This window comes from Spinacia oleracea, chromosome 6 (genome assembly GCF_020520425.1).
Source record: "Spinacia oleracea cultivar Varoflay chromosome 6, BTI_SOV_V1, whole genome shotgun sequence".
NCBI lineage: Eukaryota > Viridiplantae > Streptophyta > Magnoliopsida > Caryophyllales > Amaranthaceae > Spinacia > Spinacia oleracea.
In genome coordinates, this window is record NC_079492.1 from 95,959,993 (window position 1) to 95,972,078 (window position 12,086).

Here is a 12,086-nt window from a genome sequence, read left to right on the forward strand (position 1 = left end):
ATAATTCCTAATATTCTGCAATATAATTTCTGTTTCATCAAACACCAGCTTGACATTCTCAAAAATGATATAAATTTCAAATTTCCAATAATATTACCGAATTAATTCAAATGTAATTAATTAAATCGATAAATAACAAAATAATGTAAGAGTCACGAATAACTACAAATCTGCTCTATTTATTACACTGAGGGTAGTTCACAATCGTTGAAGTAAATAGCCCACTTGTCTCGAACCTCATCCAACTCCTTTTGGTAAAGGGCTCCTCCCTTGGAGTTTTGAAAACCTTTAAAAGAACACCGTACATGCAAACCAATAAATTAAATTAAGATTCATATGCGAAAACAAAAATTAGACTGGTTGCGAAAACAATTATATTGGACAAAAATGACATTTTTGAACCCAACTACCAACAAACGAACCTATTTCCATATTCTAAACGTTTTTCATGATACATATGATTAGTTATATGATTATAAGACTCATTTCAAGTTCGTTATGCACGTCTATGGTTCATTTGGGTCGATATAGGTCATTTATGGTAAAAAAATGGCATTTTCGATCCTAATTACCAACAAACAAACCTATATCCATATTCTAAATGTTTTTCATGATTCTTATGATTAATTATATTATTATAAGACTCATTTCAAGTTCTTTATGCACACATAAGGCTCATTTGGGACGATATAGTTCATTTATGGCCAAAAATGGCATTTTCGATCCCAAATACCAACAAACGAACCTATTTCCATATTCTAAAAGTTTTTCATGATTCATATGATTAGTTATATGATTATAAGACTCATTTAAACTTCGTAATGCATGCCTAAGGGTCATTTGGGTCGATATATGTAATTTTTGGCCAAAAATGACATTTTCGATCCCAACTACCAACAAACGAACCTATTTCGATATTCTAAACGTTTTTCATTATTCATATGATTAGTTATATTATTATAAGACTCATTTCATGATATTTATGAACGTCTATGGGTCATTTGGGTCGATATAGGTCATTTGTGGTTAAAAATGGCATTTTCGATCCTAACAACTAACAAATGAACCTAAGGGCACTTTCTAAATCTTTTTCATGATTCATATGATTAGTTATATGTTTATAAGACTCATTTCAAGTTCTTTATGCACACATAAGGCTCATTTGGGACGATATAGGTCATTTACGGCCAAAAATGGCATTTTCGATCCCAAATACCAACAAACGAACCTATTTCCATATTCTAAACGTTTTTCATGATTCATATGATTAGTTATATGATTATAAGACTCATTTCAAGTTCGTTATGCACGTCTATGGTTCATTTAGGTCGATATAGGTCATTTATGGCCAAAAATGGCATTTTCGATCCCAAATACCAACAAACGAACCTATTTCCATATTCTAAACGTTTTTCATGATTCATATGATTAGTTATATGATTATAAGACTCATTTCAAGTTCGTTATGCACGTCTATGGTTCATTTAGGTCGATATAGGTCATATTTGGTCCAAAATGGCATTTTCGACGGTTCATGCCAATTATAGGCGAATAGTTTTTTTAACTAATTTCTAGCCTAATAATACATCATAAATAAGCTATTTTATGTACCTTTTCCAGATCTTGAACTTCCTTGCAACTTTTGAATATGTCATGCATGAATTTCATCACGTAATAGCCACACTCGACCCCACCCTCTTGTTGGGCGCACTAGATTAAAGACAACATAAATTAGATAATAGGAAATGTAATTGTTTTGGCCGTACAATAACTAGTGAACAAGTTGTTAGTTACCTTAACTGATTTCCATTGAGGAAGTGCGCTTTTTTTGACATTCATTTTCATCAACACTCTGCAATTCCACAATTCATTGGAAGTTAATTAACATTAAATGCTTGAATGTAAAATATGATTGCAAGTTTTATTTGATATGTACAAAAAAAACTAAATACGGAATGTACTTATTCAATAGTGACTTGACCAACACGAATCGTAATGGATCTCGACGACAAGAATCAAATTGATAAATTGTGTGGCTTGAAACACATATCACAAGGAACATCCAATGGAGGCTGTAATCACAAAAGAGTGGTTTAATAATCCATAATATGCCACAACAATCACAAAATATCATTATAATCGACACTAATGTGACAATAAAGATATTAAAGCAAAGGCATACTCTTCAAAGTACGGGGCTAATATGAACTTGTTTTTCGCTTTTGTGCATTGACGGATACCGTCATCGAGATATTGACTGACTTCGGCTCGATTGTTCATGCAACTAGAACCACTTATTGATTGTGGATCCAACCACCCAATATGACTATCCGAACTAAAATCATCGAACTGAAGAGACCTAAAGAACAAGCAAACATAAGAATAATCGAAACTTGGCAAACCATTTACCTTAATAAATACATTACCATAACTAACTATATTAATTACCTCATGAAGACTTGTATCATTGAAATATTAAGCATATCAACTTTGAGGAATTCACATATATCGTCTTTAGTTACCCATGCCGTGCCATGCTCGAAAAAGTGGAATATGTTAGGTTATGATACATATGACAATTCATAAATCATGCGGAAAAACCATAAAGCCAGGAAAACATATTATTTACACATAATCATTTAGCATAGTTTAGATGCATACTCTTTGTTGCGTGCCTTCCATTGCTGCGCCCGAACCGAACAAGAACAAGTCTTTAGGACTCCAAGTGTCGTCCCTCCGTAGATAGTCCACAGCACGTCCGGATCCGCCTTAAGATTGACCAACTGGAATCGCCCTTAAGGTACTACTTATTTTCGGCTAAATGGGCAAGAGTTATGGCTGATTTTTCTGCTTAAAAATCCTAGCTTTGAATACTTGAAAACTCGTATATAAATTTATGACCCTAGGCATATATTTATAGAACCTTGGAAAGGATTTCGAATCCTGTTAGAATACTAATTAATTAATTAGAATCCTATTAGAACTCTAAATAATTAATTTAATCTTTTAGGATTAGGATTTAATCTATGCACGAATCCCGATAGCTTTAGGATTCGTATAGCACGTACACACGCACCGCACGAGCATCGCACGCCCATGCGCAAGCCTTGCGGCCCACGCTGTGCGCACGGCGCACAGGCCCACTGCCCGCAGCCCATTTGTGCGCGCGCGCCAGCCTTGGCTGGGACTGGCCTTGCGCTGGGCCTGGTCGAGGCATTGGCGTGTTGTTGGATGCGTGTGGCTTGCTGGGCGATGGCCTGGCTTCGTGCTGGGCCCTCGTCCGGCAGGCCTCGTCCGATGCTTATTCGTACGATACGCTTCCGATTAAATTCCCGGTTCCGGAATTCATTTCCGATACGAACAATATTTATTATTTCCGATTCCGGAATTAATTTCCGTTTCGAACAAATATTTAATATTTCCGTTTCCGGAATTATTTTCCGATTCCGATAATATTTCCGATTCTGACAATATTTCCGTTTCCGGCAATATTTCCGATTCCAGCAATATTTCCATTTCCGATAATATTTTCCGATACGTACCATGTTTCCTTTTCCGGCAACATCTACGACTTGGATAATATTTATATTTCCGATACGATCCATATTTCCGTTTCCGGCAATATCATCGTTTCCGGAGTATTCATTTCTTGCCTGTGACGATCTCAGCTCCCACTGAAACCAAGATCCGTCGATTCCGAATATCCATAGATGGAGTATTTAATGCCATTAAATACTTGATCCGTTTACGTACTATTTGTGTGACCCTACGGGTTCAGTCAAGAGTAAGCTGTGGATTAATATCATTAATTCCACTTGAACTGAAGCGGCCTCTAGCTAGGCATTCAGCTCACTTGATCTCACTGAATTATTAACTTGTTAATTAATACTGAACCGCATTTATTAGACTTAACATAGAATGCATACTTGGACCAGTTTCTGATCAGTTCAGCTGCTGATCTGCTGCTGCTGATCTGCACCTGAACTGATCAGATTCTGATTTGTTCAGCAACTGATCTGCTGCTGCTGATCTGCAGCTGAACAGATCAGTTTCTGATCTGTTTAGCTGCAGATCAGCAGCAGCAGATCAGCAGCTGAACTGATCAGTTTCTGATTTGTTCAGCTGCTGATCTGCACCTGAACTGATCAGATTCTGATCTGTTCAGCAGCTGATCTGCTGCTGCTGATCTGCAGCTGAACCGACCAGTTTCTAATCTGTTGTTAGCATGTTTTGGTGATATTTTCAGTCTTCTGGAATAAGGAAAGATTCTAATTCAGACTTTTTATATGTCTAGTCTAGCGAGGAACACATTCTCATGAAATTTCGGGCAGATTCAAACTTAAAATGCATTTTATTTGCGACTCAACAATCTTAGTCTATTTTCAGGCATTAACGGGCCTTTCACAACATTTGGTCGCGTGCGTCTTTTTCTCTTGTAAAATTTCCCAAAATACACCTTCTATAGTTTGACTGATTTTATATTTCTTTGCCAACTCCAGACCTTAAAAAAAACTTTGCGGAAAACAACCTTTATAACATTTTTTGTGTTAGCGTCATTTCAAGATTCACAAGGAAGTCAAAAGGGAACTTCCTTTATTATTTTGTTCTGTTTGACTCTCTAGTCTTTCCTTTTATTCAATTCCTTTGTCTTTTTTTTTTGCAAGTGCTACGGCTACCAACCATTTTCTTATGAGTATGAGGAATTGGTTCCGGATAAGGTGCAACTTCCCACTAGCTATATTCCGACACGCCTTTAAAGGCATAAGTGTAAGATTTGGCATATGTTTTGACATGGTTATACATGGTGAATGAAGTTCTCATGCATTGTTATATTCTACTTTCTCTCTTGGATGCATGCCATGGCATTCCAAAATACTCACGAGAATCTACATGAAGGCATGCAATAGCCACTGAACCATGTACTCCCCCAGTCTCTCCCCAAACTGATCAGTTCAGCTGCAGATCAGCAGCAGCAGATCAGGTGCTGAACAGATCAGTTTCTGATCTGTTCAGCAGCTGATCTGCTGCTGCTGATCTGCAGCTCAACTGATCAGATTCTGATCTGCTGCTGCTGATCTGCAGCTGAACTGATCAGTTTCTAATCTGTTCAACTGCAGATCAGCAGCAACAGATCAGCTGCTGAACAGATCAGAATCTGATCAGTTCAACTGCAGATCAGCAGCAGCAGATCAGGTGCTGAACAGATCAGTTTCTGATCTGTTCAGCAGCTGATCTGCTGCTGCTGATCTGCAACTGAACTGATCAGATTCTGATCTGTTCAGCACCTGATCATGTCGTTGTTATGTTCAGACGTATTAGTTGTGCATGCCATAGTTATGTTCGGACTATTTGCATGCTCTTGTTCGGACATCAAGTACACGATTAGATAAATTTCTAGAATTAAAAATTAGGCTTACCATTGCATCATCCCAAAAAGTTTTCTTCAAGCCCTCGGGTACATCCTGCCATTTCAACAAAATTGAAATCTTCCGCATACAAAGGCCTGTAAATGTTGCATACTTACGGCACCACTTACCACAAGGGTTATCGAATTCATTGTACTCCAAGTACATCTCTTCTCTCGCCCCAAGTCCTTTTGTTGGCCCTCTCCCCTTTCTCTTCACACGCTTTTTAACACTTTTACTTGTGCTAACTTCATTTGCCACCACATGTTGATGGTTATCAATTGGGGGGGCCCTATCGGCCATAACCTCAAACTGCTCAATTCTGTGTATATATTCATCATATTCACGATCTTCCGACTCACCTTTATCCTCCTCCACCGCTGCATCATAATCCCCATCCTCAGTACGTTCATCATCATCATCATCATCCATCAGCTCATCCATAATAGGGTCATCATTATCATCCATGATATACCTGAAATTAAATAAACAAAACCACGTCACAAAACAAATATGTTTATGAAACTCATTTCAAGTTCGTTATGCACGCTTAAGGGTCATTTGGGTCGATATAGGTCATTTATGGCAAAAAATGGCATTTTCGATCCCAACTACCAACAAACAAACCTAAGTCCAAATTCTAAACCCTTTTCATGATTCATATGATTAGTTATATGTTTCTAAGATTCATTTCAAGTTATTTATGCACAGCTAAGGCTCATATGGCTCAATATAGGTCATATATGGCCAAAAATGGCATTTTCGATCCCAAATCTAAACAAATGAACCTAAGTCCAAATTCTAAACCTTTTTTTATGTGTCCTATGCTTAGTTAGATGTTTCTAAGATTCATTTCAAGTTATTTATGCACAGCTAAGGCTCATATGGCTCGATATAGGTCATATATGGCCAAAAATGACATTTTCGATCCCAAATCTAAACAAATGAACCTAAGTCCAAATTCTAAACCTTTTTTTATGTGTCATATGCTTAGTTAGATGTTTCTAAGATTCATTTCAAGTTATTTATGCACAGCTAAGGCTCATATGGCTCGATATAGGTCATATATGGCCAAAAATGGCATTTTCGATCCCAAATCTAAACAAATGAACCTAAGTCCAAATTCTAAACCCTTTTCATGATTCATATGATTAGTTATATGTTTCTAAGATTCATTTCAAGTTATTTATGCATAGCTAAGGCTCATATGGCTCGATATAGGTCATATATGGCCAAAAATGGCATTTTCGATCCCAAATCTAAACAAATGAACCTAAGTCCAAATTCTAAACCTTTTTTTATGTGTCATATGCTTAGTTAGATGTTTCTAAGATTCATTTCAAGTTATTTATGCACAGCTAAGGCTAATATGGCTCGATATAGGTCATATATGGCCAAAAATGGCATTTTCGATCCCAAATCTAAACAAATGAACCTAAGTCCAAATTCTAAAACTTTTTTTATGTGTCATATGCTTAGTTAGATGTTTCTAAGATTCATTTCAAGTTATTTATGCACAGCTAAGGCTCATATGGCTCGATATAGGTCATATATGGCCAAAAATGGCATTTTCGATCCCAAATCTAAACAAATGAACCTAAGTCCAAATTCTAAACCCTTTTCATGATTCATATGATTAGTTATATGTTTCTAAGATTCATTTCAAGTTATTTATGCATAGCTAAGGCTCATATGGCTCGATATAGGTCATATATGGCCAAAAATGGCATTTTCGATCCCAAATCTAAACAAATGAACCTAAGTCCAAATTCTAAACCTTTTTTTATGTGTCATATGCTTAGTTAGATGTTTCTAAGATTCATTTCAAGTTATTTATGCACAGCTAAGGCTAATATGGCTCGATATAGGTCATATATGGCCAAAAATGGCATTTTCGATCCCAAATCTAAACAAATGAACCTAAGTCCAAATTCTAAAACTTTTTTTATGTGTCATATGCTTAGTTAGATGTTTCTAAGATTCATTTCAAGTTATTTATGCACAGCTAAGGCTCATATGGCTCGATATAGGTCATATATGGCCAAAAATGGCATTTTCGATCCCAAATCTAAACAAATGAACCTAAGTCCAAATTCTAAACCTTTTTTTATGTGTCATATGCTTAGTTAGATGTTTCTAAGATTCATTTCAAGTTATTTATGCACAGTTAATGCTCATATGGCTCGATATAGGTCATATATGGCCTAAAATGGCATTTTCGATCCCAAATCTAAACAAATGAACCTATGTCCAAATTCTAAACCTTTTTTTATGTGTCATATGCTTAGTTAGATGTTTCTAAGATTCATTTCAAGTTATTTATGCACAGCTAAGGCTCATATGGCTCGATATAGGTCATATATGGCCCAAAATGGCATTTTCGATCCCAAATCTAAACAAATGAACCTAAGTCCAAATTCTAAACCTTTTTTTATGTGTCATATGCTTAGTTAGATGTTTCTAAGATTCATTTCAAGTAATTTTGCACAGCGAAGGCTCATATGGCTCGATATAGGTCATATATGGCCCAAAATGGCATATATAGTCCAAATTCTAAACAATTTATCCAATAGCACGTACACAGAGAAAATAGTCAAACTTATATTAAAAGAAATGAACCTAAAAACAAAGCAAGACTACGAGGCCGAAGCCCAAATAGTCAGGCTCAAAATATGTCCAATACAAAATACCTAAATACCAAATACGTACAATACAAACTACCAATAGCTAAAATGTGACTATTTGCCCAATATAGTAGCTTTAGGTTACAAATTTCAACACAACACAATACACAAGTACATTGCATCAATATGGTTTTCTTCAGTACACAATATACACGTCTTGCACCACCAACACAATACACAAGTCTTGCACCACCAACTGCTCCTTGTTGGTTGTTTCTTCATGCTAGTCTGAAGTCGCCTCTTGAGTTTTCTTGATTCATGTACTGTAGACCAATTGAACATGTGGCCTGTTAGTACGGTCCAACACACAGTGACAAGACCTAAATTAAAAAGCTAGATGTTGTGCCAATTTAACTTGTTTAGTTCATACCTCTAACCATTGCTAGATTTCGTCATCAACAAGTATTCCTTCCGTATGATCTGAACGCATGTAATTTGTGTCATTATCCACATTGTTTGTCACTTCAGTTTCGGGATTGGTGAATGGAGGTGTATCATCAAAAGCATCATACTCGTCCTCATCCTCATCCTCAACATCACCGACACCGAGGATGTTTCTCTTTCCCGGTACAACAATAGACCACTTCTTATCGGCAGGGTCGGTTATATAAAATATTTGCTTAGCTTGTGATACAAGTATAAATGGCTCTTCAGTCTCACGCAAACGACCCAGGTCTACAAGAGTGAACCCACAAGGATCATCCCTTTTTACACACCTCTTATTATTATCAGCCCACTTGCACCAAAACAGACCAACAGTCAATTTTGTTCCGTACTTAAGCTCCCATATATCTTGGACTCGCCCGTAGTAAGACAACTTGGCATCAACCGGAGATCCATCCTTAGCACTAGCATACTCTCTTGATGACGCCACAAGAGAGACACCACTATTTTGCACTGACAAGGACTTCTGATCTTGGCGCTCGGTCCAAAATGTGTATCCATTGACATCATAACCCTGATATGACTGCACGGCTTCTCGAGGACCAAGAGCTAGATACTAAACAGTTTCACAAACAGTATTACCAGCTACCTCTAGTTCACCCATCACCTTATCTTGGAACCATTTAATGAACTCTCTATTATGCAATTGCGTCAATTCTCTTTCCCCTTTGGAAGGGTATTCATTAGCCAATTCCTCCTTATGCATCACCAAATATGGGTGGACGGCTAGAATATGATGCAACACATATAAGTGAGCTTGTAATAGCTTATGCGTAGGAGGTGAGATCAATTTTGACCCAATTGTACCCTTGCCTTCTAGTCTTCCCTCATGCCGAGATGTAGGAAGTCCAATCGGTTCAGGTTTTGCTAAATACTCGGCCACAAAATTTCCAACTTCTTCACCCACGTTGCCTTGAATCATACTACCTTCTGGTTGTGCAGGATTCCTCACTTTATCTTGTAAAACACCCATGTGTCTCTCAAAAGGATAACACCACCTCATGAACACTGGACCGCACAACTTAATTTCTCGAACAAGATGGCAAATTAAATGAACCATTATGTCAAAGAACGAAGGTGGAAAATACATCTCAAATTCGCATAATGTTTGGATTACTTTGTTCTGAAGTTCATCGAGTGTTGACGGATCAAGCACTTTGCTACATATCGTATTGAAAAATGAACAAAGACTAGTAATACTATGTCTCACATGCTTTGGCAATATCCCACGAATTGCTATGGGTAAGAAAGTTTGCATCATGACATGACAATCGTGAGATTTCATACTTGTCAACTTCAACTCGCCATTTAAAGACACAAATCTTTTCATGTTCGATGAGTACCCCGAGGGAGCCTTAATGCCATACAAGCACTCATAAAATAACCGCTTTTCTAATTTGGACAATGTGTAACAAGCCGGAGGCAAGTAATGGGTTTTCTTCTTCCCTTTGTCGTTGCCCTTTTCTTTGCCTTTGCCTTTGCCTTTGCCTTTGCCTTTGCCTTTGCCTTTGCCTTTTGTCTTGGCACCCCCTGTTTCCATTTCCTTCGTTCTATTATTTCCCGAAGTCTGAGGCCACAGCTCTGGACGAAGCCCCTTACTTTTAAAGTATTCTCGCACTCCCTTGGTATCCTTTGTCTTGCCCGGAATATTCATAAGTGTCCCAAGAATTGCTTCACAAACATTTTTCTCGATATGCATGACGTCAAGACAATGCCTAACCGGTAGATCTTTCCAATATGGAAGTTTCCAGAACACAGACTCTTTTTTCCATAATCCAGTTGTACCCTTGTCTTTCACTGACTTGCCGAAGACCGTTTCAACACCCTTGACCCGCTCATAAACTTCCTTACCAGTCAACGCTCTACGGGCGACATCCATCTCAACATTCCCATCGAATGCTGTCTTCATCTTACGATAGGGATGATCACGTCTAAGAAGCCTTCGCGTTCGCAAGAACACATATTTGTGACATTCAGAAATATATTTGGATTGTGTATCCTCTTCACAAGTCGGGCATGCTTTCATTCCTTTGTTCTTGTAGCCGGATAAGTTACCATAAGCAGGGAAGTCATTGATGGTGCAGAAAAGCATTGCACGCAATCTAAACGTCTCATTTGCATGTGCATCAAACACGGAAACCCCTTCATCCCACATCTTTCTCAAATCATCAACGAGAGGTTCAAGGTAGACATCTATGTCGTTTCCCGGTTGTTTAGGCCCCGATATAAGAAGCGACAACATGATGTACTTGCGTTTCATACACAACCAAGGAGGTAAATTATATATGACTAAAAGTACTGGCCATGTACTATGTTGGGAGCTAAGAGTGCCAAATGGATTCATCCCATCCGTACATAACCCAAGCCTCAAATTCCGAGGTTCCTTACCAAAAGTGTCATGAAGCTTGTCAATAGTCTTTCACTGTGGAGAATCAGCAGGATCTGCATGCCACCTCAAATTCCTTGCATCTTTTTTTATCGAAAACAAGCGCTTGAATCTCGGTATTATGGGAAGATACCACAACACCTTAGCTGGGTAAACATTCTTACCCTCGCTTACCCCTTTGCGTTTGTAACGCGACACTCCGCACCGTGGACACTTATCCAAATTCTCATACTGCTTATGATATAGCAGACAATCACTTGGACAAGCATGTATCTTCTTGTACTCTAAACTAAAGGGACACATGAGCTTCTTGGCATAATAGTTCGAACTGGGAAGTTCATTGCCAGCCGGTAACATATCACTTAGCGCCACCAACAACTCAGTGAAACTAATGTCAGTCCAGCCTCCGCTTGTCTTGATATTGTAGAGTGTGCAAACAGCGGAAAGCTTTCTATACTTTGTACAATCAGGATACAATGGCGTTTCAGCCTCCTTAGACAAGCACTCAAAAACACGATCGCGAACTTCATCCTCGACCTCGTGCAACATGTCCTCGACACGATCATTATCATCATCAATATTATTTTCAACGTCATCGTCATCCTCATCCTCAAAACAATCGGCTTCCCCTTCCGCATAGATAGCTTCTTCTTGTTCATGCACAACATTCTGACTAGAATTACCTACGTACACTCCACTCTCACCATGATAAACCCATACATGGTAATTAGGTCTAAACCCACGCATAAATACATGATCTCTAATCACCAAAACATTATTGACCGTGTTCACATTCTCACAATCGGCACAAGGACAATAAAACTCTTTGGCCCCCGTACTAGCTTTATGTTGTAAAGCACTCATACAGAACTCCGAAACCCCATGCATGAAATCCTTTGTGTCACGTCTACCATACATCCAACTACGATCCATCTCCAGGAACTTCTAAACAAACCAAAACCCCCGTTTAATTGGCATAGAAAAGCAAAAACTCTACCACTTTAGCATATGCATACAGAAGTTGATTTATCGAATGAATGCATGCTTCCAAAGGTCCTTATCACTCCAACCTAACCCATCCTTGAACGTCTAACCCCACTAGTGAATGCATGTCAACTATTCAATTCTAAGGAAAATCCGGCAGCATTTCCCTACTGTTCACCAAGT

The 12,086-nt window shown here is 38.1% G+C and overlaps 1 protein-coding gene across 1 annotated transcript; it reads right to left on the reverse strand.

Annotated features, from left to right (window-relative positions):
• Window positions 1-10,952: 10,952 nt before the first annotated feature.
• LOC110803489 (uncharacterized) lies at window positions 10,953-11,852 on the reverse strand. The gene has a single exon (XM_022009008.1). It carries the CDS (start codon window positions 11,850-11,852, stop codon window positions 10,953-10,955), a length of 900 nt encoding a protein of 299 aa, XP_021864700.1.
• Window positions 11,853-12,086: the final 234 nt, after the last annotated feature.